Source organism: Dasypus novemcinctus, chromosome 4, assembly GCF_030445035.2.
Source record: "Dasypus novemcinctus isolate mDasNov1 chromosome 4, mDasNov1.1.hap2, whole genome shotgun sequence".
In the NCBI taxonomy this organism is placed as follows: domain Eukaryota; kingdom Metazoa; phylum Chordata; class Mammalia; order Cingulata; family Dasypodidae; genus Dasypus; species Dasypus novemcinctus.
This window is the reverse complement of record NC_080676.1, coordinates 46,349,879-46,373,848: the sequence shown is the minus strand read 5'-3', so window position 1 is coordinate 46,373,848 and position 23,970 is coordinate 46,349,879. Positions and strand designations below refer to the sequence as shown.

The 23,970-nt window shown below is 36.5% G+C and overlaps 1 protein-coding gene across 6 annotated transcripts in view; it reads right to left on the bottom strand.

Moving 5' to 3' along the window:
- Positions 1 to 23,970, bottom strand: part of ECT2 (epithelial cell transforming 2) — a 134,249-nt gene that overhangs the window by 37,762 nt on the left and 72,517 nt on the right. For all 6 annotated transcript variants that reach the window (XM_058295330.1, XM_058295327.2, XM_058295326.2 and 3 more), the window contains 6 exons: positions 23,056 to 23,192; positions 20,235 to 20,354; positions 16,247 to 16,315; positions 14,600 to 14,710; positions 13,811 to 13,907; positions 9,841 to 9,922 (listed from right to left, as the gene is read on the bottom strand). In XM_058295330.1, coding sequence (XP_058151313.1) covers positions 9,841 to 9,922; positions 13,811 to 13,907; positions 14,600 to 14,710; positions 16,247 to 16,315; positions 20,235 to 20,354; positions 23,056 to 23,192 — 616 coding nt within the window. The remainder of the gene's footprint in view (positions 1 to 9,840; positions 9,923 to 13,810; positions 13,908 to 14,599; positions 14,711 to 16,246; positions 16,316 to 20,234; positions 20,355 to 23,055; positions 23,193 to 23,970) is intronic.

Here is a 23,970-nt window from a genome sequence, read left to right as displayed (position 1 = left end):
AAGGGGAGAAAAATTAAAAAAAAAAAAATTTCAGTGCATATTCCCATCCTTCTCTCCCATTTCTCAACAAGGTCTGTTCTTTTCCCCCATTTCCCAATGAATTCTTTTTACGGGCCTAATTAAACTTACATGTTCTCAAATTCTTTTATGCAACATAGCCACGAACCTGAAGAACCCAATACTTCCCCAGCTTCATTTGGCAAGCATCAGCCAGGAATTCTAAAGGCAGATAGCCCTCTTCAAAACCCAGCAAGGACAGTTAAGTCTAAACTTTTAATTATAGCCTTCTGTGCCCTCTTTTGGTTCTGCCATTTTAAAGGAGGTTCCTGGGTAGGCTCCCACAGGATATAAACTCCATCTGTCTAGACTTCCACCCCCTTTTTCAGAGGTGGTAGGGGTGAGCCCCCATGCCATGTAGGTCCAAGGAAGTTCTGGGAAGTAAGTGAAACCATCCTTGAGACCTGACTGAACATGTGGCCTAAGTTGAGCAGTAGTTTGCTGGGAGTCTACCAGACCATCTCTGTGAGTTTAGAATGGCTATCACCCACTGTATCATTTCCTTAGACCTCTAGTTAACTCCTTTTAATTAGAAATGTTTTTAATCTTCCAACCACTACTGTCTTCATTTTGGGTCTGTGAGATGCTTTAGAATGGGGGTTCTTAAACTTTTCTTGTTTCCTGGACCCCTTTGTCACTCAGGTAAAAACTACAGACCCCTTCTCGGAATGTAGGAGCAGATAGTTTTATGACACACCTCCACCAACACATCCCCATACGAATAATGTTTTTTTGAATTTTTAATTCAAGGTCACAGACCCCCTGATATCTTTCCACAGATCCCCTGGTTAAGAACCCCCACTTTAGAATGCCTTAGAAATTGAAAATGCATTTGTTAGCGAAGCTTCAGTCCCATTCTCGGTAGTGCCCTGGCCTTTGCTCCTCCTCAACTCTGGGAAGGCCCTGAGATTGTCTCAGGGGCCCTGAGGCCTGTAAGCCAAGAAGAGTCTCCAATTTTTTTGGTGCCTCTTAATGTCAGGTTTAACTGCAGAACTTCGACCTTGGGAGTCTCCATGAGATGAATCATGAGGTGAGCTTGCTCATGGCTAACTCCTAAGACCTCTGCAAGCAGACAAAGGAAAGGTCCTTAGCCAGTCCTCTTTCTAGCAGGAAAGCCCAGTATAGGACCTAAATGTCTCCTAAGACCTCTAAGTCTCTGGGAATGCCCAGAGATATAAGGCTCCTGATCCCTAGAATGTGGGGACAGCAAATAAGGGTTCTGCGATTTCCAGGACACTGGCTTGGTGAGCAATCCAGTCAGTCAGATCTACTAGGTGGGGTACCACCTAGACTGATGAATGCATTTTATCCTCCCCTAGAAAAATGGGTGGCTGTTCCAGCATTCTAGCAGACTCCCCATTGGGGTGCCTTCATAGAAATAGGGACAACTTGCCTACTGATAGTCTAAAAAGAGGCTAGTCTTTTCCTGCCACACCACATGGCCACAGTATGGCCAAGAGTGGGCTCTGATGGGACTCTGAATTCCAGTTAAACCTGTGTAGGAAAGGAAAGATCTGAGGGCCTGAGACCATGTGACCATGTTTCCTTAAAGGGATACCAAACCAGTCAATTTTAAATAAGCTCAAGGAAGTTACTCAGGGGCAGAACCTAGAAACCTAGTCTTATTTCAAAGAAAGCTCGTAGAAGCAATAAAAATACCTTCTTGATAGACCCTAACTCTAGAGAAGGATAGATCCTCTTAAGAACTTTCAGTCTGCCTTAGATATCTGTTGAGAGCAGCAGAAACCCTACCTGGGCCCCCAAACTTCCATTAACTCCCTTTTAGAAAGAGCCTTCTCACTTTTCAACCATTGAGACCATGCTGCCAAGACGGAGAAGGTAAGGCAGGGCAGGCATAGGGCCAGAACAGGTTCACCTTTTAACTGTCGTCATTAAAGACACCAGTCACCTCAGGGTTACCAGAATCCAAGCTCCATGTCAGTAGGAACCTGGCCCCACGCTCCCTCACCATGTAGATCACTGGGGCCTTGCCCCAGGGAGGCAGGAAGGGGCCTGAAGCCATACATGAAAAATCAACCAGAGTGGCCCCAGATGACTCTTGATGTGGCAGGTAAGACTGCTGATTTCTTAATGAACATGGGAGCCAATTACTCGGTTCTACCCTGTACTCCAGACCTCTCTAACCTTGGTTGTGCCTAATGAAGGGAGTGAATAGGTATTTAAGATCTAGGTCATTTTACTAAACATCTCCCCTGTAGAATAAGGAACCTCCTCAGGTGCCATCAATTAAGATGAAAAGGTTCCTGACTTTCCTAGCTCCCTCCTTATTTCCTTGTAACACTCCAATTCTTTCAGCAAAAAAAAAAAAAAAGCCTTGCCCTTACCGGGAGATAACTAATGGGATACAACCCCCAGAGCAGCCCCAATTCATGTCTCTTCAGGGACAGGGCTTCTCTGGACCCCTTAGCTCCATACCTACCAGGTGCCCAGGGATTTTCTAGAGGAGCTAAGTTGGAGGATTCTGCACAAGGTTTCTGCCGTGGACAGATACTGGAAGTTTGGCGTCTAAACTAAAGACAGATCTTTCCCTAAGCTAAGCTAAGTGTGTAAAATTTCCTCTTCTGTTCTAAATCTGTGCTTGCTTTAACTTTTTTAGTCTGCTCATGCTTAGAAACTCGTAAATCAGATTTGGGGTTCACCTGTTAAAAAGTGCATAATGGGGAAAGGTAACCTAAAAATGTGTCTTTAAATGTCAACACCAGTGAAGCAGATTTGGCCCAACGGATAGAGCATCCACCTACCACAAGGGAGGTCCAAAGTTCAAACCCAGGACCTCCTGACCCGTGTGATGAGCTGCCCACACACAGCGCTGATGCTCGCAAGGAGTGCCCTGCCACGCAGGGGTGTCCCCCACATAGGGGAGTCCCATGCACAAGGAGTGCGCCCAATAAGGAGAGCCGCCCAGCGCAAAAAAAGTGCAGCCTGCTGAGGAATGGCGCCGCACACATGGAGAGCTGACACAACAAGATGATGCAACAAAAAGAGATACAGAGTCCGGGTGCCACTGACAAGAATACAAACGGACACAGAAGAACACACAGCAAATGGACACAGAGAGCAGACAACTGGGGGGCGGGGAAGGGAAGAGAAATAAATTAAAAATAAATAAATAAATAAATGCCAATACTATTTTACAATTGAATTTGATGTATAAAAGAAATCACAAGTGGAATCAATTCAACTGCTAGAAAAGCAGAAAAACTTAGCAAAGTTGTTACTAAAAAAAATAGTTTTAGTGGCTTAGTTAATAAATAAGTGTCTAAAGTGAAAACTTATGAGAAACTGGAAATAAAAGTTAAGATCATTATATATAGATGCCTTTATACTATACAATAGCAGAAGAATATCTGAGGTTGCTGTAATTGGGTAGCTTAGAACCTACTATTGTAATGATGAGCTTAGACTAATTTACCTTTGTTTATGGTTACTTCAGATCTAACCACACCCTTATGTATGCTTGCTATAATAATGGTAATTATAAACTAAACCTACCTTTGATTATGGTTAATTTGTGACATGTTTCACCTCTCCCTTAGACTACAGCTATTGCAATAATTCTAAACTGAGTTTGCCTTTGTTTATGGTTACTTAGGTCTAGTCTTACCCCTTGTCTTTGCTTATGGTTATTTCATGACACTTTCTGCCCCACATGGCTTAGGGGAAGACAAATTTAAGACACCCCTGTTTCCTGTCCTTCCACTGGTGTCAATGACCCTGCTTTCTCTCATGATTCCAGGTGTGGACTAGATTGCTGCCTGGTGGAATTCTTTACGCTCAGCGTTGGACAATCACTCTTCCAGTCCAGCAGCTGATGACTGGGGAGAGAGGCCTCCCACCCTGAGTGTTGATGTTTCTAAAAGCAGCAATTCATTAGAGAAACCAGTTTCCCTGAGACTTCAAAGACTTTAGTTAAGCATATACTGGAACGAGTCTTTCTCATGCAAAGTCTGTCAAAGTCAAAATGGGAAATAAGCATAGCTCTGAAGTAAAGTAAAATGTTGTAAATTGTATTTTAAAGCATTGGAAACAATTTGGTTAAAAGTCAGTAACTAAAGAATGAAATTCTTATGCAAAACTGCATGGTCACAGTACAAATTAGAGTAATTAGAAATAGCATTTAAAGAGGTCTTTTAAATGTTACTTTACAGTTAAACTTATTGTAAGAGAATGAAATTATAAGTAATATTAGCGAGGTATGTGTTTGTGTCCAACTCTGTGCATCTGCCTATTTGTTCAGAGTATATCTTCATATTTTGGGATGGTAATATCAAGTTAAAAATTGGAAATTCTTAAAAGAGCTTTATTTAAATTGTTAAAAATTAAATACGTGCTTATATATGTTAAAGAATATTCCTGGAGTCCAAATTAGGCTAAGCAGAATGGAAAGGTCATATAGAAATCTGAATGTAGAAACTATTGGGAAAGGGAAAAAGATTTTCCTAAGCTCTTTGACCTATCCACCCTCCATGGCCTAGTCTTTCAAAGAGCTATAAGGGAGGGGCTAGGTATGGCAGATTAACATTCTATCTTCTAGACTAGGGAATTAGAATCAGTTTGTCCTGTAATTTACCAATTTAAACCTTTTAACAGCTTTAAATAAGGGTGATTAATAGTCTTATTATCAAATTTCAGTAAGTAAAGGAAAAGTCCTTGAAAGCTATGGAAAGATCTTTTCTAAATTATAATTAAAACAAATTAAACAATTGTAATATATTCCAGAACCTAGCAGTCAGTATGTATTTAAGATTACTTACAGTTTTAGAATTTTATTAAAGAAATGAGGTTTTAGCGTCCTGTAAAGGAAGGGAAAAGAACATTCCCTGCATAAACTACAATGATTTCAATTTTATTGAATACCAGGTTTACAGAATACCAATTAAATAAATTAACATTATATATATTTAAAGCTCATTTTTAATAAAATTAAGCTAAAGAAGGAAATGTAGATCTGCCCTTTTTTAACTAGCAAAGGCAGAACACAGGAACAAAAACGACATGATATATTAATATATAGGGAAAAAAGTAAAATGGCACATTAAATCCTATATACTAATAGTATCAACAATAACATTAAATGCAAATAGATTAAGCATCCCAATCCAAAGGCAGAGATTATCAAACTGAACAAAAAACGCAGTCCAAATATAAACTATATATCTACAAGAGACATTTTAGATTCAAAGACACATGTACATTGAAAGTGAATGAATGGAAAAAGACATAACATGCAAACAGAAAGCAAAACATAACTGGAGTGGCTATACTAGTATCAGAAGATCAAGAATATAGACTTAAACAACACCAAACAGACAACTATAGAACACTCTACTCAAGAGAAGCAGAATACATATTCTTCTCAAGTGTACGTGGAACATTCTCTAGGACAGACCACATAAAATAAGCCTCAATAAAGTTAAAAGGACTGAAATCATATGAAGCAAGTTTGCTGACAACAATGAAGTGAAATCAGTAAAGGAAGGAAATTTTGAAAACACATAAATACATGGAAGTTAAAAAAAAAAACTACTAAAAAACTAATAGGTCAAGAAGAAATCACAAGGGAAATCAGATAATACTTTGAGATAAAAAAAACAAACCTGGGAAGCGGACTTGGCCCAGTGGTTAGGGCGTCCGTCTACCACATGAGAGGTTCACGGTTCAAACGCCCGGCCTCCTTGACCCATGTGGAGCTGGCCCATGCGCAGTGCTGATGCGTGCAAGGAGTGCCCTGCCACACAGGGGTGTCCCCCGCATAGGAGAGCCCCACGCACAAGGAATGCGCTCCGTAAGGAGAGCTGCCTAGTGTGAAATAAAGTTCAGCCTGCCCAAGAACGGCACTGCACACACAGAGAGCTGACACAACAAGATGACGCAACAAAAAGAAACACAGATTCTCATGCTGCTGACAACAACAGAAGCAGACAAAGAAAAACACGCAGCAAATAGACGCAGAAAACAGACAACTGGGGCGGGGGGAAGGGGAGAGAAATAAATAAATAAAATCTTTAAAACAAACAAACAAACCCACAACACACCAAAACTATTGGGATATAGCTAAAGCAGTACAGGAAGGGAACTTATAGTTGTAAGTGCTTATGTTAAAAAGAAAAAGTGAGAAAAAAAAAGTGGCTATATGCTTTGGATGGATTGTAAAAGGCAGAGTACCATATAACACAGAGAACCCCTTAATAAATGATGGACTGTGGTTAACAATACAAATAAAGAACATTCTTTCATGAACTTTAAAAAATATATAATACTAATACATGGCATTAATAATAAGATGGTTTATGGGGAAAATACACCATTATAAGCTATAAACTGTAGATACCAGTAATTGTATGACAATTTTCTTTCATCATTTGTAACAAATGTGTCACATGGTATGCATGATTGTTTTGAAAGAGGGAGGGAGGGAGGGACTGAAATTGATAACCTTAAGACACTGGAAAAAGGAGAACAAACAAAATCTAAATAGAGCAGAAGAAAAGAACTAATAAATATGAGTAGAAATTAATAGTAGAGAATAGAAAAACAATAGAGAAAAATCAACAAAACCAAAAGTGAGTTCTTTGAAAAGATCAAGAATTAACAAAACTTTAACTAAATTGGACAAAGGAAAAAAAAGAACACATGAACAACTAAAATCAGAAAGAGGGAAGCAGACTTGGCCCAATGGATAGGGTGTCTGCCTACCACATGGTAGGGCCGCGGTTCAAACCCCGGGCCTCTTTGACCTGTGTGGAGCTGGCAGTGCTGATGTGCGCAAGGAGTGCCGTGCCACGCAGGGGTGTGCCCCGTGTAGGGGAGCCCCACGCGCAAGGAGTGTGCCCTGTAAGGAGAGCCGCCCAGCGCAAAAGAAAGTGCAGCCTGCCCAGGAGTGGTGCCGCACACACGGAGAGCTGGCACAACAAGATGACACAACAAAAAGAAACACAAATTCCCGGTGCTGCTGATAAGGATAGATGCGGACACAGGAAGAACACAGAGCGAATGGACTCAGAGAGCAGACAACTGCGGGGGGGGGTGGGGGGGCAAGGGAGAGAAATAAATAAAAAATAAATCTTAAAAGAAATGAAAGTGGGGACATTTAAAATATTAAAAAGAGAACACTATATGCCATCAAATTAGAAAACTTAGATGTAATGGACAAATTCCTAGAAAGATACAAACTACAGAAACTGACTGAAAACATAGACAATCTGAACATATCTTTAACAAGATAGTAAAGCAGCAATAAAAATCTACTCACAAGAAAACCCCAGGCCCCAATGGTTTCACTAATGAATTCTATCAAACACTTAAATAATTAATGTCAATTCTTCACAAACTCTTCCAAAACTAAGACAGGGAGGGAATATTTCTCAACTCATATGAAACCAGTATTTTCCCACTACCAAAACTAGACAAAGTCACACAAGAAAACAAGACTAATATCCTTTATGAATACAGACACAAAAGTTCTCAACAAAATACTAGCAAACCAAATCCAGTGTATATTAGAAAGGATTATACACCACGACCAAGTGGAATTTATCACAAGAATGTCAAATCGACTTAATGTGAAATAAAAACAATGTTAATACACCATGTATCAATAAAGAACAAAATCCACATAGACACAGAAAAGGCACTTGACAAAATCTAACACAATTTCATGATTAAAAATACTCAGCAAACCAAGAAGAGACAGGAATTTCTTTAATCTGATAAAGGGAATACACAAAAAACTCACAGCTAATAATATACTTAACGGTGAAGACTTGATGCTTTCCATCTAAGATTGGGGAAGACAAGGTTATCTGTTCTGACCACTTCTATTCATCATTGTACTTTTAGTCAAGGCAATTAGGCAAGAAATGAAATAAAAGCAGATGCTGCAGTTTTTCACAGATGACCTGAGCTTATATGTGGAAAATCCTAAAGAATCCATTAGGACAACCAGAACTAATAGCAATTTCAGCAAGATTGTAGGTACAAGATCAATATATAAAAATCAATTGCACATCTATACACAGCAATGAACAATCCAAAAAGGAAATTAAGGAAACAATTCCATCTGCAACAGCATCAAAGAACAAAATATTTAGAAATCTATTTAACAAAAGTATAAAACGTATATTCTGAAAACTATAAAACAATGTTAAAAGAAACTAAAAACCAAACTAAATAGAAATGTTAATAGATGAGAATACAATATTGTTAAGACGGTAATACTTTCCAAATTCATCTACAGATTCAACACAATTCCCACCAAAATCTCTGCTGGGTTTTGTGTGTGTGTGTATATGCATATACGAGTGTGTGGTTTTTTGTTTGTTCATTTTTTTGCAGAAATTGACAAGCTGAGGATATTAAAATTCATATGCAAATTCAAGGGACCCAGAGAACTACAAATAGCCAAACAATCTTCAACAAAGTGAGAAGACTCATACTTCCTAATCTCAAAACTAAATACAGGGAAGCGGATATGGCTCAAGGATTGAGCATCTGTTTCTCACCTGGGAGGTGCTGAGTTCAAACCCCAGACCCAGTATGGGGGAAAAAAAAAAAAACACAAAGCAAGAGTAATCAAGACAGCATGAAATTGGCATAAGGATAAACATACAGATCAATGGAATAGAATTGAGAGTCTAGATATAAATCCTTATTTATGGTCAATGATTTTCAACAGAGGAACCAAGATAATTCAAGGGAGAAAAGAATAGTCTTTTCAACAAATGGTGCGTGGCCAACTGATATCCATATGAAAAAGAATGAAGTTGGACATATTCCCCGAAAGTTGCATAAAAATCAACTTACATAATATGATCAACTGAATTTTCCACAAATCTGCAAAATTGGTTCAGTGGAGGAAGGATAGTCTTTTCAACAAATAATGCGGGAAAATTTAGACTTCCATATGAGGGAAAAAACTTCAATCTATACTTTCCACTGTGTACAAAAATTAACTCAAAATGGAATGGAGAGCTGAAGTGGCTCAGTGGTTGAGCACTGGCTTCCTACTTACGAGGTCCTGGGCTCAATTCCCCACCCTAGCACCTCAAAAAAAGGATCATAAAGGATCAGAGGTCTAAAAAAGAATATAAAAGTACAATCACCTTGAAGAAAACAATAGAGAATTTTTGTGACCTTGGGTTTGGCCAAGATTTCTTAAATACAGGTATAGAAACATCATAAAATGAAAAAAAAAAAAGATAAACTCCACCAAAATCTACACTCCTGTTCTTTGAAAGAAACTGTTAAGACAAAGAAGCCATAGATTAGGATAAAGTATTTGCAAATTTCATATCTGATAAAAGTCTTTTAACCAGAACATACAGAATTCTCAAAACACAACAAGAAATCAACTCATATTAAAAGAAAAAAAAATTTTTAATTTAAATGCATGACACTTTCAGCAGCAACAGAAGCTGATATTAGCCAATTTAAACATTATTCTAGTGTTGGACCTTTTCTAGAACTCCTAAAGTTTCTAAGAGTTCTTGTGTAAGTATTTTAAGAAACTCTCTTTCTTATAAAAGATCCTTTATGGAATCTCAGAAATCATTTTGTTAAATCCATTAAATATATGAAGTCCAAAGAGTTTTAGTGCCTCCATGAGGTAAAATTAAAAGAAACAAAGTTATTAAGTCTGATCAGAATAACCAGAAATGGTCACTTCTGATCAGAGCTATGTCTCTTCCATTGATATTTTTCTCTTCTTCTATCAATTCCATTGTAAATCTAAGAAACAATAAGAAACTGAAATAATGTACTTACGTCATTACTTCTTTTAGTGATGCAATAGCTTTTTCTAGAGTGCTTTTGTCAGGATTTTCATCATCTGTATGCTTCTTAAGATCTGTAATGATGAAATATTTTCTCCATGATTAAAAACATTTCATGGTTTTCCTTCTGAGATTTTAAAAACTGCTGTCCATCTTGATACATATAAGCAGATTTTTATTTTTTTATTTTTTTTAATTCATTTTTTTTTAAATATTACATTCAAAAAATATAAAGTCCCATTCAACCCCACCGCCCCCACCCCCCACTCCCCCCACAGCAACACTCTCTCCCATCATCATGACACATCCATTGCATTTGGTTAAGTACATCTCTGGGCATCGCTGCACCTCATAGTTAATGGTCCACATCATAGCCCACACTCTCCCACGTTCCATCCAGTGGGCCCTGGGGGATCTACAATGTCCCATAATTGTCCGTGAAGCACCACCCAGGACAACTCCAAGTCCCGAAAACGCCTCCACATCTCATCATCTCTTCCTCCCATTCCCCACACCCAGCAGCCACCATGGCCACCCTTCCCCCACCAATGCCACATTTTCTCTGTGGACACTGGATTGGTTGTGTCCATTGCACATCTATGTCAAGAGGAGGCTTAGATTCCACATGGATACTGGATGCAATCCTCCTGCTTTCAGTTGTAGGCACTCTAGGCTCCATGGTGTGGTGGTTGACATTCTTCAACTCCATGTTAGCTGAGTGGGTTAAGTCCAATAAATCAGAGTGTAGGAGTTGAAGTCTGTTGAGGTTCAGGGCGTGGCTATCATATTGTCAGTCCAGAAATTCAAATCCCCTAAATATATCTTAAACCCCAACACCAACTACGATTCCAGTAAAGTAGCATGAAAGTCTTGTGAAAAGAGATCCCATCTGAGTCCAGTTTCATCACGCAGAAACACCGGCTCCAAAGAAGGGCCAACTGACATGGCAGCGAACCCCATCTGCCATGACCATAGAACCCGTGGGTCTCTTTAGCCCTCAAAAGAACCAATACCTGGGGTTGTATCTACTTTATCTGTCTCTGAGACTCTGCTCAGGTGTGCATAAGGGCAATCCTTCTGACAACCTCCAGACTCTTTTTGAGACTCATAGCCATATAAACTCATTTCTCCTTTCCATTTCGCCCTTACATTATGTCAAACAGCATTTTAAAGTCATGTTATTATATGTAGACAGGGATATTCTGCTGATCCGCGTTGAGCCTTTAATTCAAGGTCATTTTCTAGTTGCATCTTCGGCTGGTATTTGGTAGTGATCCCTCGTTGCCAGGGAGGCTCATCCCCGGGTGTCATGTCCCATGCTGGGGGGAATGCACTGCATCTACATGCTGAGTTTGGCTTCCAGACTGGCCACATTTGAGTAACATGAAGGCTGTCAGGAGGAAACTCCCAGGCACAATGCTGCTCTAGGCCTTGTTCTTATTTCAGGCATATAGGCTCACAAGCTTAGTCATTAGTATCAGGAGCCCACTGTTGGACCCTCATTCCTTCCTGGTTCTTACCGTTGCACCTGGGGGACTGCCGCTGCTCCCCTAGGGACCACGACAGAGCACCCCCGGCCAGGAACCCAGTACCTCCCAGCTGTTGTTTTTAATTGTTTCCACTATGAGTATATCCAAACATTACCATGCACCCTGGACATATGCCCTGTATAACTCCCTGTCAACCATATATCGCCTGTCAATAACATCCCATACCAGTATTCCTCCACTGCCATTGTTGAACCACTCTGTGATCCAAAACTTCCTGTAAAGCGAAGCCCAAATATATAAGCAGATTTTTAAAGATAATATAATATCTAACCTCTACTTTTAAAAAAAAGTTTTTAAGCAATATTCCCTTAAGTTCTGGTTTCCATATTTTTTACTGCCTAATCTTCACAATATGTAGAGCAAGTTTTCTTATACTACTTTCTCAATTTCATTCTAGTAAAACTTCAGAACTCCTAGACTCTTCAAACACTCCAGGGTGCTGAATGAAAACACATGGTCCTCAATTAGTTCAGAAATCATTTTATCTGTTATATTTCATATGGGGCGGGGGGTGGAGCATGCTCCAGCATAGACCATATTTGGTGACCTTAAAAGCAGGTTCTACTTAGTTAAAAGATCCAGGAAATACGCTTTGACTCTTCTTAACCAGGTTGCCTATTTTATTTCCTATGCCTTCCTTGGCACAACTACCAAATCTATGCTCAATCTAGTAAACAGCATGTTTAACTTGTCTTTTAAGTGGAACCATAGGAAAAAGGCTTAGAAATCAAGTTCATTTCAGTCATGACAGCATTTGATGGATTTCTATAAATACTTAATAAAAAAATGTAAATTAGCAAAAAATATGTTTTGTTTTGAAACTTAAGCGTTTGTTCATATATTCTCCTTATAATCAAAAAACGATGTTTTTTGTTTTTTAGGAGGTACTGGGGAACATAGGAGTTGTACATGAGAAATAGGTGTTCAAACACTGACCTACTATACCTGTTCCATGACAGGTTTTTTTAGAAAGATTTATTTATTTATTTCTCTCCCCTTCCCACTTCTCCCACCCCATTGTCTGCTCTCTGTGTTCATTCACTGTGTGTTCTTCTGTGTCTGTTTGTATTCTCATAAGGTGGCTCCGGGAACCAACCCTGGGATCTTCTGGAGTGGGAGAGAGGAGATCATTCTCTTGTGCCTCCTCAGCTACCTGATCTGCTGCATCTCTTGTTATCTCCCCTCTACGTCTCTTTTTGTTGTGTCATCTTGCTGCACCAGTTCTCTGCATGGGCCAGCACTCCTGCATGGGGCAGCAGTCTGTGTGGGGCAGTAGTCTGCACAGGCCAGCACTCTGCATGGGCCAGCTCACCACACAGGCCAGCTTGCCTTCACCAGGAGGCCCTGGGTATTGAATCTGGGCCTCTTACAAGGTTGCTGGGAGCCCAATTGCTTGAGCCACATCCACTTCCCTCCATGATAGGTTTTAAAGGTGGGAAAAAAACATTTTGTAAGCTAGTAATTCTCAGCTACATTAGATAACAATTCTGAAGCTAAAAAATTATTATTATTTTTCTTTCTACTCAAATTCAAATATTAAGCTAAGATGTTTTAAAGAAAAATGTTGAGCAGTGTCTCACAACAAGCCTCGTTATTTGCTGTCCATACTATCCTTAAGGCTAAGGGATCCAAATGCTTTTATAAACATCTCTGTTCATAGTTTAATTTCATACTTTATTAACATAAATAAATAAAAACTTGTCACATTCCAAAAAATATTCACTAGGTTAGCCAGCTAAACACAAAGGCATATAAATGGTTTTTTTTTTGTTTTACCACAGGCAAAATTTACTCAAAAATTAATTCTCTTAAGTTTCAAGAGCATTTTGAACAATCTAAGAATAAAAAAAGAAGCATACAGCCAAGTATACAAAATTTTACTAAAATTCAGAAAAGGACTAAAATACTTTGGACATATGACTTATCTCTCTTCTTGTGATTTTGAAGGAGAATTTTTAATTTATATGGATGTAAGTCCATTTTGAATTAGTGACATATCACAGAATGTAAGAAGATTTTAAGTGGATAGACTAAAGGCACAATACAAGTGGACAGACAAAAGGCACAGTACTAATTAATATAAATGATATCAGAACAGAAAAGGTTAGGCCAGAATGATTTTTTGTAGCACCAGTGATTATGTTCTAACATTATACTTAAGGCTGTTCTTAATGTAAAAGAGATATATGGCAGAGTGGGTGAAGCTCAATGGTTGAGGCCCTGGTTTCACATGTCCAAGTTCCCAGGTTTAATCCCCGGTACCTCCTAAAAAAAAACGGTGAATGAAGAGATATATATGGATGATAATACAGAGATAAGAAATATATGAAAATGAGATTTAAATAAACAGTGTTAGAATTAACAATTTCATGAAAATACTTGAAATAGGCTCAAAATAGATCAGACAAGTACCATTTAAAAGTAGAGCAACACTGGGTAACCTCTGTACTGGTCGGATGAGAAGTTCAACTAGGCTTTGACGTCCACATTCTGGTTTAGCTTGGTTTATCTGAAAGAAATTAATTTATTCAAAACTAAAAAAAGAATAGGTTTTCTGAAAAGATTTGACACCTTACATTTATTGGATTACACTCTATCATCAGTGGCCCTGATAAGAACTAGCAGAAGAAATGAGGTGGCAGTGGCTCTCTAGCAGGTTACTGGGGTTGAATAATCTTTCAAGGCCTAAATGACTTTCTGGCCAGCCAAGGGTTAGATTAATATCTCAAACAGAAAGTGAACTGCACTACACAACCCTATGCATCCCATTGTAAATTTCTCTTTAATCTGCATAATCCACAAGACAAAAACTGTTTTAAAATATTAATTATGCTGACTCTTTTAGTTAAAAGAGTGTAAATAAGGCATCTGAAAAGAAATCATTAAAGGCAAAACAAAAATCTTGCTGGAAAGTTATTAGATGTTTGAGAGCTAAAAAAAGTATAACTTAAAAAAAAATAATAACCACATATAACATTCTCATTCACTCAGCTGCCTGAACCCCTGCCACCTAGTATGTCAAATCTTCTGAAGCTAAATATCACTGCCACCTCCATGTATGCTAAAATTAACAGATAACATTATGATGTTCTTACATGGACTTTTTACTAAACTTATAATTTATATAATTTTTTGGTAATTTTTAATGAAATTTCTTCAAAAATGATTCCCATATTTTTATTAAAAAGAAATGTACATTACCTTCAGAAAAGCATGAAATCTTGGTTTCTGTTTTTCACATTTAATAATTGTTTCCTTGCTCATTTCAAAGAAGTTTACAAAGGGAGGGTAGGTTTTTACCAAATCCTTTGACTAGAAAGAAGGGGTTAAGAGAAAAAAACACAAAAAACTCACTAATTTGTTATGCATGTCACCCTCAGACAATGAAACTTTAAAGTTAAATAATCTGACATATTGGACACAAAAGTTTAAAGTTTCTTCTCATATTAAATGTAGAAATTTATAAGGTTTTCAATAGAGTTAATTGCTAAACAAACGACATCAATTTATACACATAGCCTAAAACTTGATATGCAAATAAAACGACCAAGAAACAAAAAGTATATTAGGCGGCAGACTTGGCCCAGTGGTTAGGGCGTCCATCTACCACATGGGACGTCCATGGTTCAAACCCCGGGCCTCCTTGACTCGTGTGGAGCTGGCCCATGCGTAGTGCTGATGTGCGCAAGGAGTGCCCTGCCACACAGGGGTGTACCCCGCGTAGGGGAGCCCCATGTGCAAGGAGTGTGCCCAGTAAGGAGAGCCGCCCAGCGCGAAAGAAAGTGCAGCCTGCCAGGAATGGTGCCACACACATGGAGAGCTGACACAACAAGATGACACAACAAAAAGAAACACAGATTCCTGTGCTGCTAACAACAACAGAAGAGGACAAAGAAGAAGACACAACAAATAGACACAGAGAACAGACAACCGGGGTGGAGGGGGAGGGGAGAGAAATAAATAAATAAATCTTTTTAAAAAAAGTATAGTAAAGCTTATTTTTGATATAAATATGACAATAAAAATTGCAAAAACATATATAAATAGATATATTCAGAATATAGTAATTAAGGTAGGGTTTATCTAAATAGAACCCAAGAACATGAAACTATTTATTAAAAGATCAACTATATTACCCAAAAATGCAAGCAAGAAAAGAAAAACTGTTATGGCTGAGGAAACAATAAATATCAAAAAGATATGGAGCAATAATGTAAATATTTGGCATTCTGAACCAACTAGAGAAAAATATCTAAAAGACTATATACATCTCAAGGAAAAATTTGGGTGGGGAAGGGCTCAGAAAACAAAATAAATGTGTAAGAACCTTCAGATAAGAACTAAAACTTATAAATCCTATTCAAAGTGATGAACTATAACATCTCGTTTAAAATTAAATTCTATTTTATAAAATTCTGTGGTTCCTATCCTAGCAAAGAAGTAGCAGTTCATTATAAGCCTCTACACAGAACAGAAACAATGACAGCAAAAAGTGTTAACTAAGAAGAGAAAAAATAAAATATTATAGCATTTTTTTCCAAATCATTAATTGGGTGGCCAATTATGAAGGGAAAAAACTTGATATAGTAAAATGATTATAGCATAGAACAGGAGTTACTGTGCCTAATGATAATACTGAGCTATCAAGATACGGAAAGCATATTTCTGAACACTTTCATTATATTTCATATATACAACCATGTCAAAGTTTTAAAAGCTCTCACATTTAAAGCGTTAAGTGTCATGTATCTGCAAAGCCCCTTGTGAAGGGTACATCATTCTCTGCTGGTTCTTGATGAGAAGATACTTTAATCTGAATACTTAAAAAAAAAGTAATAAAATACTTACATATTTAAGAAAGATATCACCAATGCTTTTGCTCTCATCCCAATTAATAATAAGATCTTCAAGATCATCCTGAAACAGCACAAATTAAAACATTTAAGATAAAAGTTGACTGTCTTTTATATACCTTTTAGTATTTCTGAGATCTAAAGGTCACATAATGTAGTGGATTCTGGCACTGACTACTTAGGTTTAAATTCTGCCTCTGATGCCGGAGAGTAATGTGCCCTTGGCAAGTTACTTAACCTCTATGTGCCACAATTTTCTGTTCTGGAGAATAGGATAATAATTACTCTTACCTAACAAAGGATTAAATGAGTAATAATTATAAAGCACTTAGAAGAATTCCTAACAAATAGTAAGTGTTCAATAAGTTATTATTAACTATATTTTCCTACATAAATATGCAATATAAACTAGAGGGGACATTTTGAAAACTGATGCAAAACAGAAAAATCTTCTAGCTACAACAATATAAGCTAGTGGTACCTTTTTAAAGCATATAGGACCAGACTAGTTGTATATACACGAATAATTTAAATCTCTAAAATAAACACTTATTTTATTGCTATCAGAAAGCAAAATAATCTCTAGGCACTCTGAAAAATTGTTTATTCTTATTGTGGTTAACCTTTATCTCCTAATGTTTCTTGATTGGATAAAATTTTCTGCCTTAATTATTAGCTTGGGAACTAAGTAAAGTAATGAAAGAAATAAGACTTAGAAAGATTAAGTTAACTTGCCTCAAATCAAGAATTGTGGACCAGTATTCAGACTCAGGTTAGTCTAATTTCAGATTCCATGCTAATCTACTAGATCTCTACAGAGTACCTCTTCATTAGAAATGGGGAATGAGGTTGGCAGGTCAACCCAAGAGCATAGTCATAGTACCACTGTTTCTTACAGTGTTTCTGTGGAAAAATGCCTGACCCAACTGAGGACAGACACTGGGATTTATCTCTTTCTCCCAGTCCATATCACATCAGGGATTCTCCCAACTTCACCTCCTTGACTTAAGAAAGGAAATCCCTATAGTTCTGAGATATTGGGGGAGTACTGCCCCCAAAGCCTTGGAAATGGTGTTAGAAAAGTAGGGGGAAATGGCTAAAGAAGCTAAGTTACTTCCTTCATCATTATGGTTTCTTCTGTACAGCTACGACCTGCTTCTGTGACTGAGGTTCCTCTTTACCTAGCTCATTGCACAATAAACCAAATTAGCAGATTACCCACTATACAATTCCTCCTGAAACAAGTACAGGGTACTTCTGAGGATTACACTTAGCAGGTTTTTTGCATATCAAGGATTAATGATTCATCCATTTCTCCTAAAAAGGGAAAATTCACATGTAGAGAAAGTGGTATGGACAATACCCTCAAAAATTCCCTTCATCTTTATCTGAATATCAGCAACACACTGGACTATGACTGCAAGTTAAGAAATGGGACTAAAGTATTCACACAGTATCCAGATGAGGAAATAGACTGAGTTCTAGTCCTGATTCTAAAATTTAAAAGTAGCCTGACCATCATTAAGCAAAGTTACTGATAGTAACCTAAGTGCCAGACACAGTGGTTGCAAACACAGTGAGTATAAATTGGTTTTGACCCTACAGAAAACTTGTGAACATTAGTTTACTCAATTTCTGAGTTTAGTGTATAAATATTAATTGTTATTGCTATTTACTGAATGCTCAGTAACTGTCAGGCACTATGCTCAATAATTTTATGCATATGGAAAAGAAAATCACAACAACCCTTTGGTCAGATACTACTATACCCATTTTACAGATGAGGAAGCATTTAAAGTCATCTGACTTCAAACCCAAACCCATTTTAATCCTGAATTCATATCTTAACCACTATGAAATACTATAAAATACTAATGCTTCCCAGGGCTACTATATTGATGATATAATATGAAAAACTACAAATTTAAGGCACATTTACATGGTTTATTCATTTACATATTAAAAGAGTATCAGAGGTTGCTGGTATAGCTCAGTGGTTTGAGCACCTGCTTCCCAAGTACAAGATACAATGTCCTGGGTTCAATGCCCAGTACCTCCTAAAAAGAAAAAAAAAATTATCAACAGCACAACCATCAAGAAGCAATATAGTGGTTAGGAGAACAGGCTTTGAAGTCAAAGAACAACGGTTCATATCCTGATATAACATTTATTAGATAAATGACTTTGGAAAAAAGTATGCAATCTCTGTGTATAGCAGTTTCACATGTATTAAATGTGGGCAACAATAATATCTGCAGAAGTACTCACCAGATACTACAGTTGGCTGCATTTAAAAGTAGGGGAGGAGGGGAGGAAAAATCTATGTATAAAAAAAGACTGAAAGAAAATACACTAAAATTTTAGAAGTATGGTGACAGGATTATGGGTACTTTCCACATTTTTCCCTTTTCTCCTGATTTTACAAATGTTTGACAGTTAGCATGTACTGTGTTTCATGGTAGGAAAAAAAACCACAGACCCTAAAGGCTTTAAAATTTTTAAGTGACAAACATGAAATCACCTAAAGAACAAATTATAGTTCAGGTACTGGTAATTCAACCTTATAGTAGAAGTTTAAAGAATTAGGTTACACATGAGAAATTAAAGGGTTGACAATCATTTTCAAAGCTCCACTGAAATACAGAAAACAATTTTCTGAATTGAGATTATGATCCTATACACATTAAAAAAAAAATGCTTTGTGTTAGAAAGGAACTTGCACACTCGGGCTGACCAAATGACTGACACATACAAACTGACTCACAAGTTAGGGGTAGAATATCAATATGAAAACCTCCTTGACATCCCATTCTACTTTTAGACCTCTCAGTAATTCTTATGAAGCAAGAATATCTCAGCAGTATTTTTCTTTTCACGTTATGAACCTTAACTGGAAATAAGGATAAACTACACTGAAACTTCATTTTTTTCAAATTTGGAAGTTTCAGAAAATAATCCTCTTACTGGAGTCTTTTATAAAAGGATAATAAGGAAAGAGGAAGCTGCAGAGACAAAGAACACACAGAAGCAGAGAGAGAACACCAAGAATCCGAAATCAGAGGAAACGAGAGAAGAAGAAGCCAGAAACTGAAGGCAATGGAGCCCAGAGAAAAAGGCAGAGACTGGCAGACTCTGCCATGTGCCTGATTGCCCACAGCTGTAGCCTGGAGATGATGCCTTCCTTGATTTGGACACTTTCACTGCCTCAGAACTGTAAGCTTATAAGTTAATAAATCCTCATTGTAAAAGCCAACTCATTTCTGGTATTGGCAGCCTTTGGCAAACTAAAACATAGAGCTTTTATATTTTTGCTTATAATGTGTACTGAAATGAAAAACAATTTAATGTATTTATTTGAAAACTTGATATAACTCAAATTTCTCTTTTTATTGGCATAGGGAATAAACATCCATATGAACTGTTCTGAGGAGAACACTGATCAATTTTCCTCGAGGATCACAAAGGAAAAGTAAGAGTAAACAAAGTTAAATTATTTTTAAGAGTTCAGCTAAACTGCCCAAAAATTATATTAAGAGATTGAGAAATAAATAAAGGAAAATCATTTTTTAAAAGGATAGCACTGTCTTATAAGATTTTGGCATTTACCTGCCTAGAAATAGAGAAATGAATTAAATGACCTCTAAGTCCCTTCCAGCTTTACAGTTTTTCAAACAAATTTGCACAAAACAAAACCTAAAGCCCAAGATCAACAATAGCAGGAAAATAAGAAAAATAGTACTAGAACCTACACTTCTCTCTGAAAAGATTTCATAAGGCCTTAATTTCTTATTCTCAGGATTAATTTAAATCAACAAATAGGCAAACAACAAACATTAATAAGGCACTGGAACACAAGTCATTCAAAGGAAAAATTAAAGAATAAATTTTGGGTACTAAGCTTATTTAGCTAATCTGAACAGACTGAAAAATCATAATATATTTACACTTCTAAAAGAATTCTACCAACCTTAACATATTCTTACCTTTATCTTAGTGTGCACATCAAAAATATCTGGGATGCTACCAAAAATAGTCTTAATCTCTTCTGGTGCAAGGATAGGCCCACCACGTTGTCCTTCCTCCTCTAAGGGAACCTGAAATAACTAAAAGGAAAAAAACACACTAGTTTAAGTAGATAGTAGGAAAAGGAGAGAAGGGGAATAAAGCTAAAATATAGGTGAGGGTAAGTAAAGAAGACCAGATGCTGGTAGAAATTTTAAAGAAAGTAAGAAGAAACATATCCCTCCTTAATTTTAAGACATCTCCTTTCTTGTAATATATCATAAACATGTTATCGTATCATTTTAGAAGCTAAGTTTATAAGATGGTTCTATAAGTCAACCATTCAAATTGTTGGTATGATGCAAGAGTAATTTTTACTTTTTTATTCAAGTTACAAAGGGAGAAATTAATCAGTTATTTTCAGACATTTACATAATTTATTTTAAAGTACTAAATGTTCTAGAAATGGTAGCAGAGAAACTTGGTTTCAGATGATGTCATTGATTGCCCCCCTTCCCCATAAAAATTCTTCTATAGCTTACAGATGACATAGCACACTATTCAAAGGCCTTCTCTGATCTAGCCAAGGTAGTTTTTATCTCAACTCTCACTTTATCCATACACCATCTTCATGTCCCTTCATCTACTCTAGGAACTACTGATAACTTGAGTGACACATATATTTTAATTGTCCTTACTGATTGCCCAATCTCAAATACACTTCCAACCCATATTCTTTGCATGTACCAGTCATATATATATACACTTTAAAATTCACTTTGAGGGAATGTGTCTCAAGCAATTGAGCACCTGCTTCCCACATGGGAGGTCCTGGGTTCGGTCCCTGGTACCTCCTAAAAATAAATAAACAAACAGCAAACAAATGAAAAAGCTAACTCAGGAGAGCCGAAGGGGCTTAGTGGTTGAGTGGCTTTCCACATATGAAGTCCTGGGCTCATTCCTTGGCTCCAGTAGCATTAAAATAATAATAATAATAATAATAATAATAATTCACTTAGATTGTTACCTTCTCTATGAGGCTTTTCCAACGTAAAACACGTCAAAAATTCTAGCCCAAAAGCTTCCCGAAGCTGGAAGAGTAGTATAAATCTCATCTCACAAATCTCCTAATACTGAACTAAACCTCTCTTAGGATGCTCATAACCTTCCATTTTGTACTATAATTAGGTATATGCTTTATCTCTCCCTCCAGTCTAAAATCCTTTATAGTCAGAAATCCTTTAAAACAGGAATCCTCTAACACCTGGAACAGTACTTTGAATTAGGAGGTACCCAAATATTGTACAGAATACTAAATAAGCTGCTGGTTATTCATTTAACTTTGGGGCTAAGTTAAAATTGTTATTCCAAATCCAATTCTAATTACTATATCAGTCCTAAAATAAAGTTTAAGGAAAACACTATCAAGAATTTAGGCCATATCTTTAAAATAAAATGTTCAATGAGTTTATATCAAACAAAATAGTATGAAACTTCATCTCAGTCTTATAGTTCTCAGGGCTTTTTAAAAGAAGTTTTAGTGAATTTAATTGGTATGCAAATTAGAATCCTGAAACTTCACTGCATTTTACCATGGCCTGAAAGGATTTACACTTATAGGTAATAAATGCTATCAAGGTATATGAGTAGTATATGCAAAGGGATTTTCTGCTTCTCAACTACATTTTGGCTCACTTTACATAAAACTTCAACAGAAACCTCAACTAGGATGATTTCCCTTGAGGAAAGCTGACCTAAAATAAATAAAGTTTAATAAATCAGAGGGCACCTCATGAAACATGGACTGCCACTCAACAAAAAATTAACTGCCAAGAATAACCTCTCCATGACCAACAAGAAAAAGCCTTTCTATTTCTTACCCATGATATAATCCATATAAATGTATAAACAACTAAAGGCTGTTAGATTGGACCCTAATCAGTTAGATTAAGAATTCAAAGACTGTGCTTTATTATATGTATCAACAAAATTAGTTTAAAAAAAATTCAAAGAAAAAGTCAAAAACTAAACCAAATCAGAAACTCCTAACCATTTTCTATTCTAAGATATGCTTGGTAGCATCAACTCTATTCCCCTTCCTGACAGTATAATACACTAAATCTTCTTCATTACCTAAAACAAATTTATTTTTCTTCCTACAGATGTCAAAATAACATCTTACTATTCTGTCTTTCAGAACTTTGAATTTCAAGTTTATCCCATATCTTCAATTTCCATCCTACAAGGAGTCATTAAAACTGTTTTTCTTCAGAAATAACTTTATAAATTTTAATATTGATAAGCAATTAGTTAACATTCATTTTTAACTAAACATTGCATATTATAAGAAAAAATCTGACAAAGGATTACTGAAAAAAATTGCTAACAGCCTTATTCATTCATAAGATCAGTGCTATTGCTTATACAATTCTTTCCACATATATACAACACTAAATAGAGCAATCACTCTAGAACATATGCTTTCAGAAAAAATTATCTACCACTTCTAAATCTGTATGCAGTGTCCTGACAAGGAGTATGCAAAGTTCTTAATTACACTCAGTCTACCCTAAGACCATCCACTAAGGATTGCTCTAAAAAATGGTGCTATTACTGGATTAATAAAAGGTATTATAGTTATGACAATCCCTTAATGGCAATTTTGGTTATATATTTTCATTTTTATTATCTATGCTCAAATCCTACTCTTACGTATTTTCTTAGAAGAAATAAAGTCTCTTCCATTTTTTTTACTTAGGAACATTAGAACAGAAATCATCTTGCAACCAAACTTATACTTACCTGAATAATTGTGGCTAATATATTTACGTAATTACTTTCCGTCTGATAGAGCTCTTTTGCAACTTGCCACCTAGCTGACTGCTTTTGTGGAACTGGAGTGGAAGTTTTAGAAGACTTGGTACAAGACTTTGGTGTTTCTAAAAGGTACAAAGGAGGAAAGATTTAATGGAAGCCAGATATAAGTACCAAATATTGTGCAGAGTTAACAGAAAAAGAGGGGAAACATGTTCGTATAAATACATCCTATAGGTTTTTATTAAAGTAAAATTTCCTCAAAGGATAAAACCAATAGAAAATGATTTAAAAATATCACTGACTCCAATTGATACACTCCACTAAATAAGTGATCTGAACTCTTTAAAAATGTCAAGGTCATTAAAGACAAAAAGATCTGAGCTATTCTAGATTAGAGGAAACTAGAAAGAGATAAAACATAACCATGTGTGATTCTAGATTGGATCCATGACCAGAAAAACAAGAAGTTTTTTCTTTTGTTATAAAGGACATTAGGACAAGAGTGGCATGGGTGAAATTTGAATAAAGTCTGTAGATTAGATATTAATGATAATTTCCTAATTATAATAATTATACTATAATTATATTAAAAAACAAAAAGTTCCTGTATTTTGGGAAACACACTTTAAATTTTTAGAGGCAAAGGGACATCACATTGGTAACTTACTCTAAAACAGTACAGATACAAAAACACATATGTGTGTGTAAAGAGAGATTAAGTAAGCAATAAAGCAGATATTTTCATTTGAGGCCTCTGAGTAAAGGATATAGGAAATTTGTTGTACAATTTTTAGTTTTCCTGCAAATGTAATATTATTTCAAAAAAAAAACTTTAAATAATACAATAAAATGCATAGCAACCTGTAAAAATACCTCTTAAGTTAAAAAAAGGATGAAAAA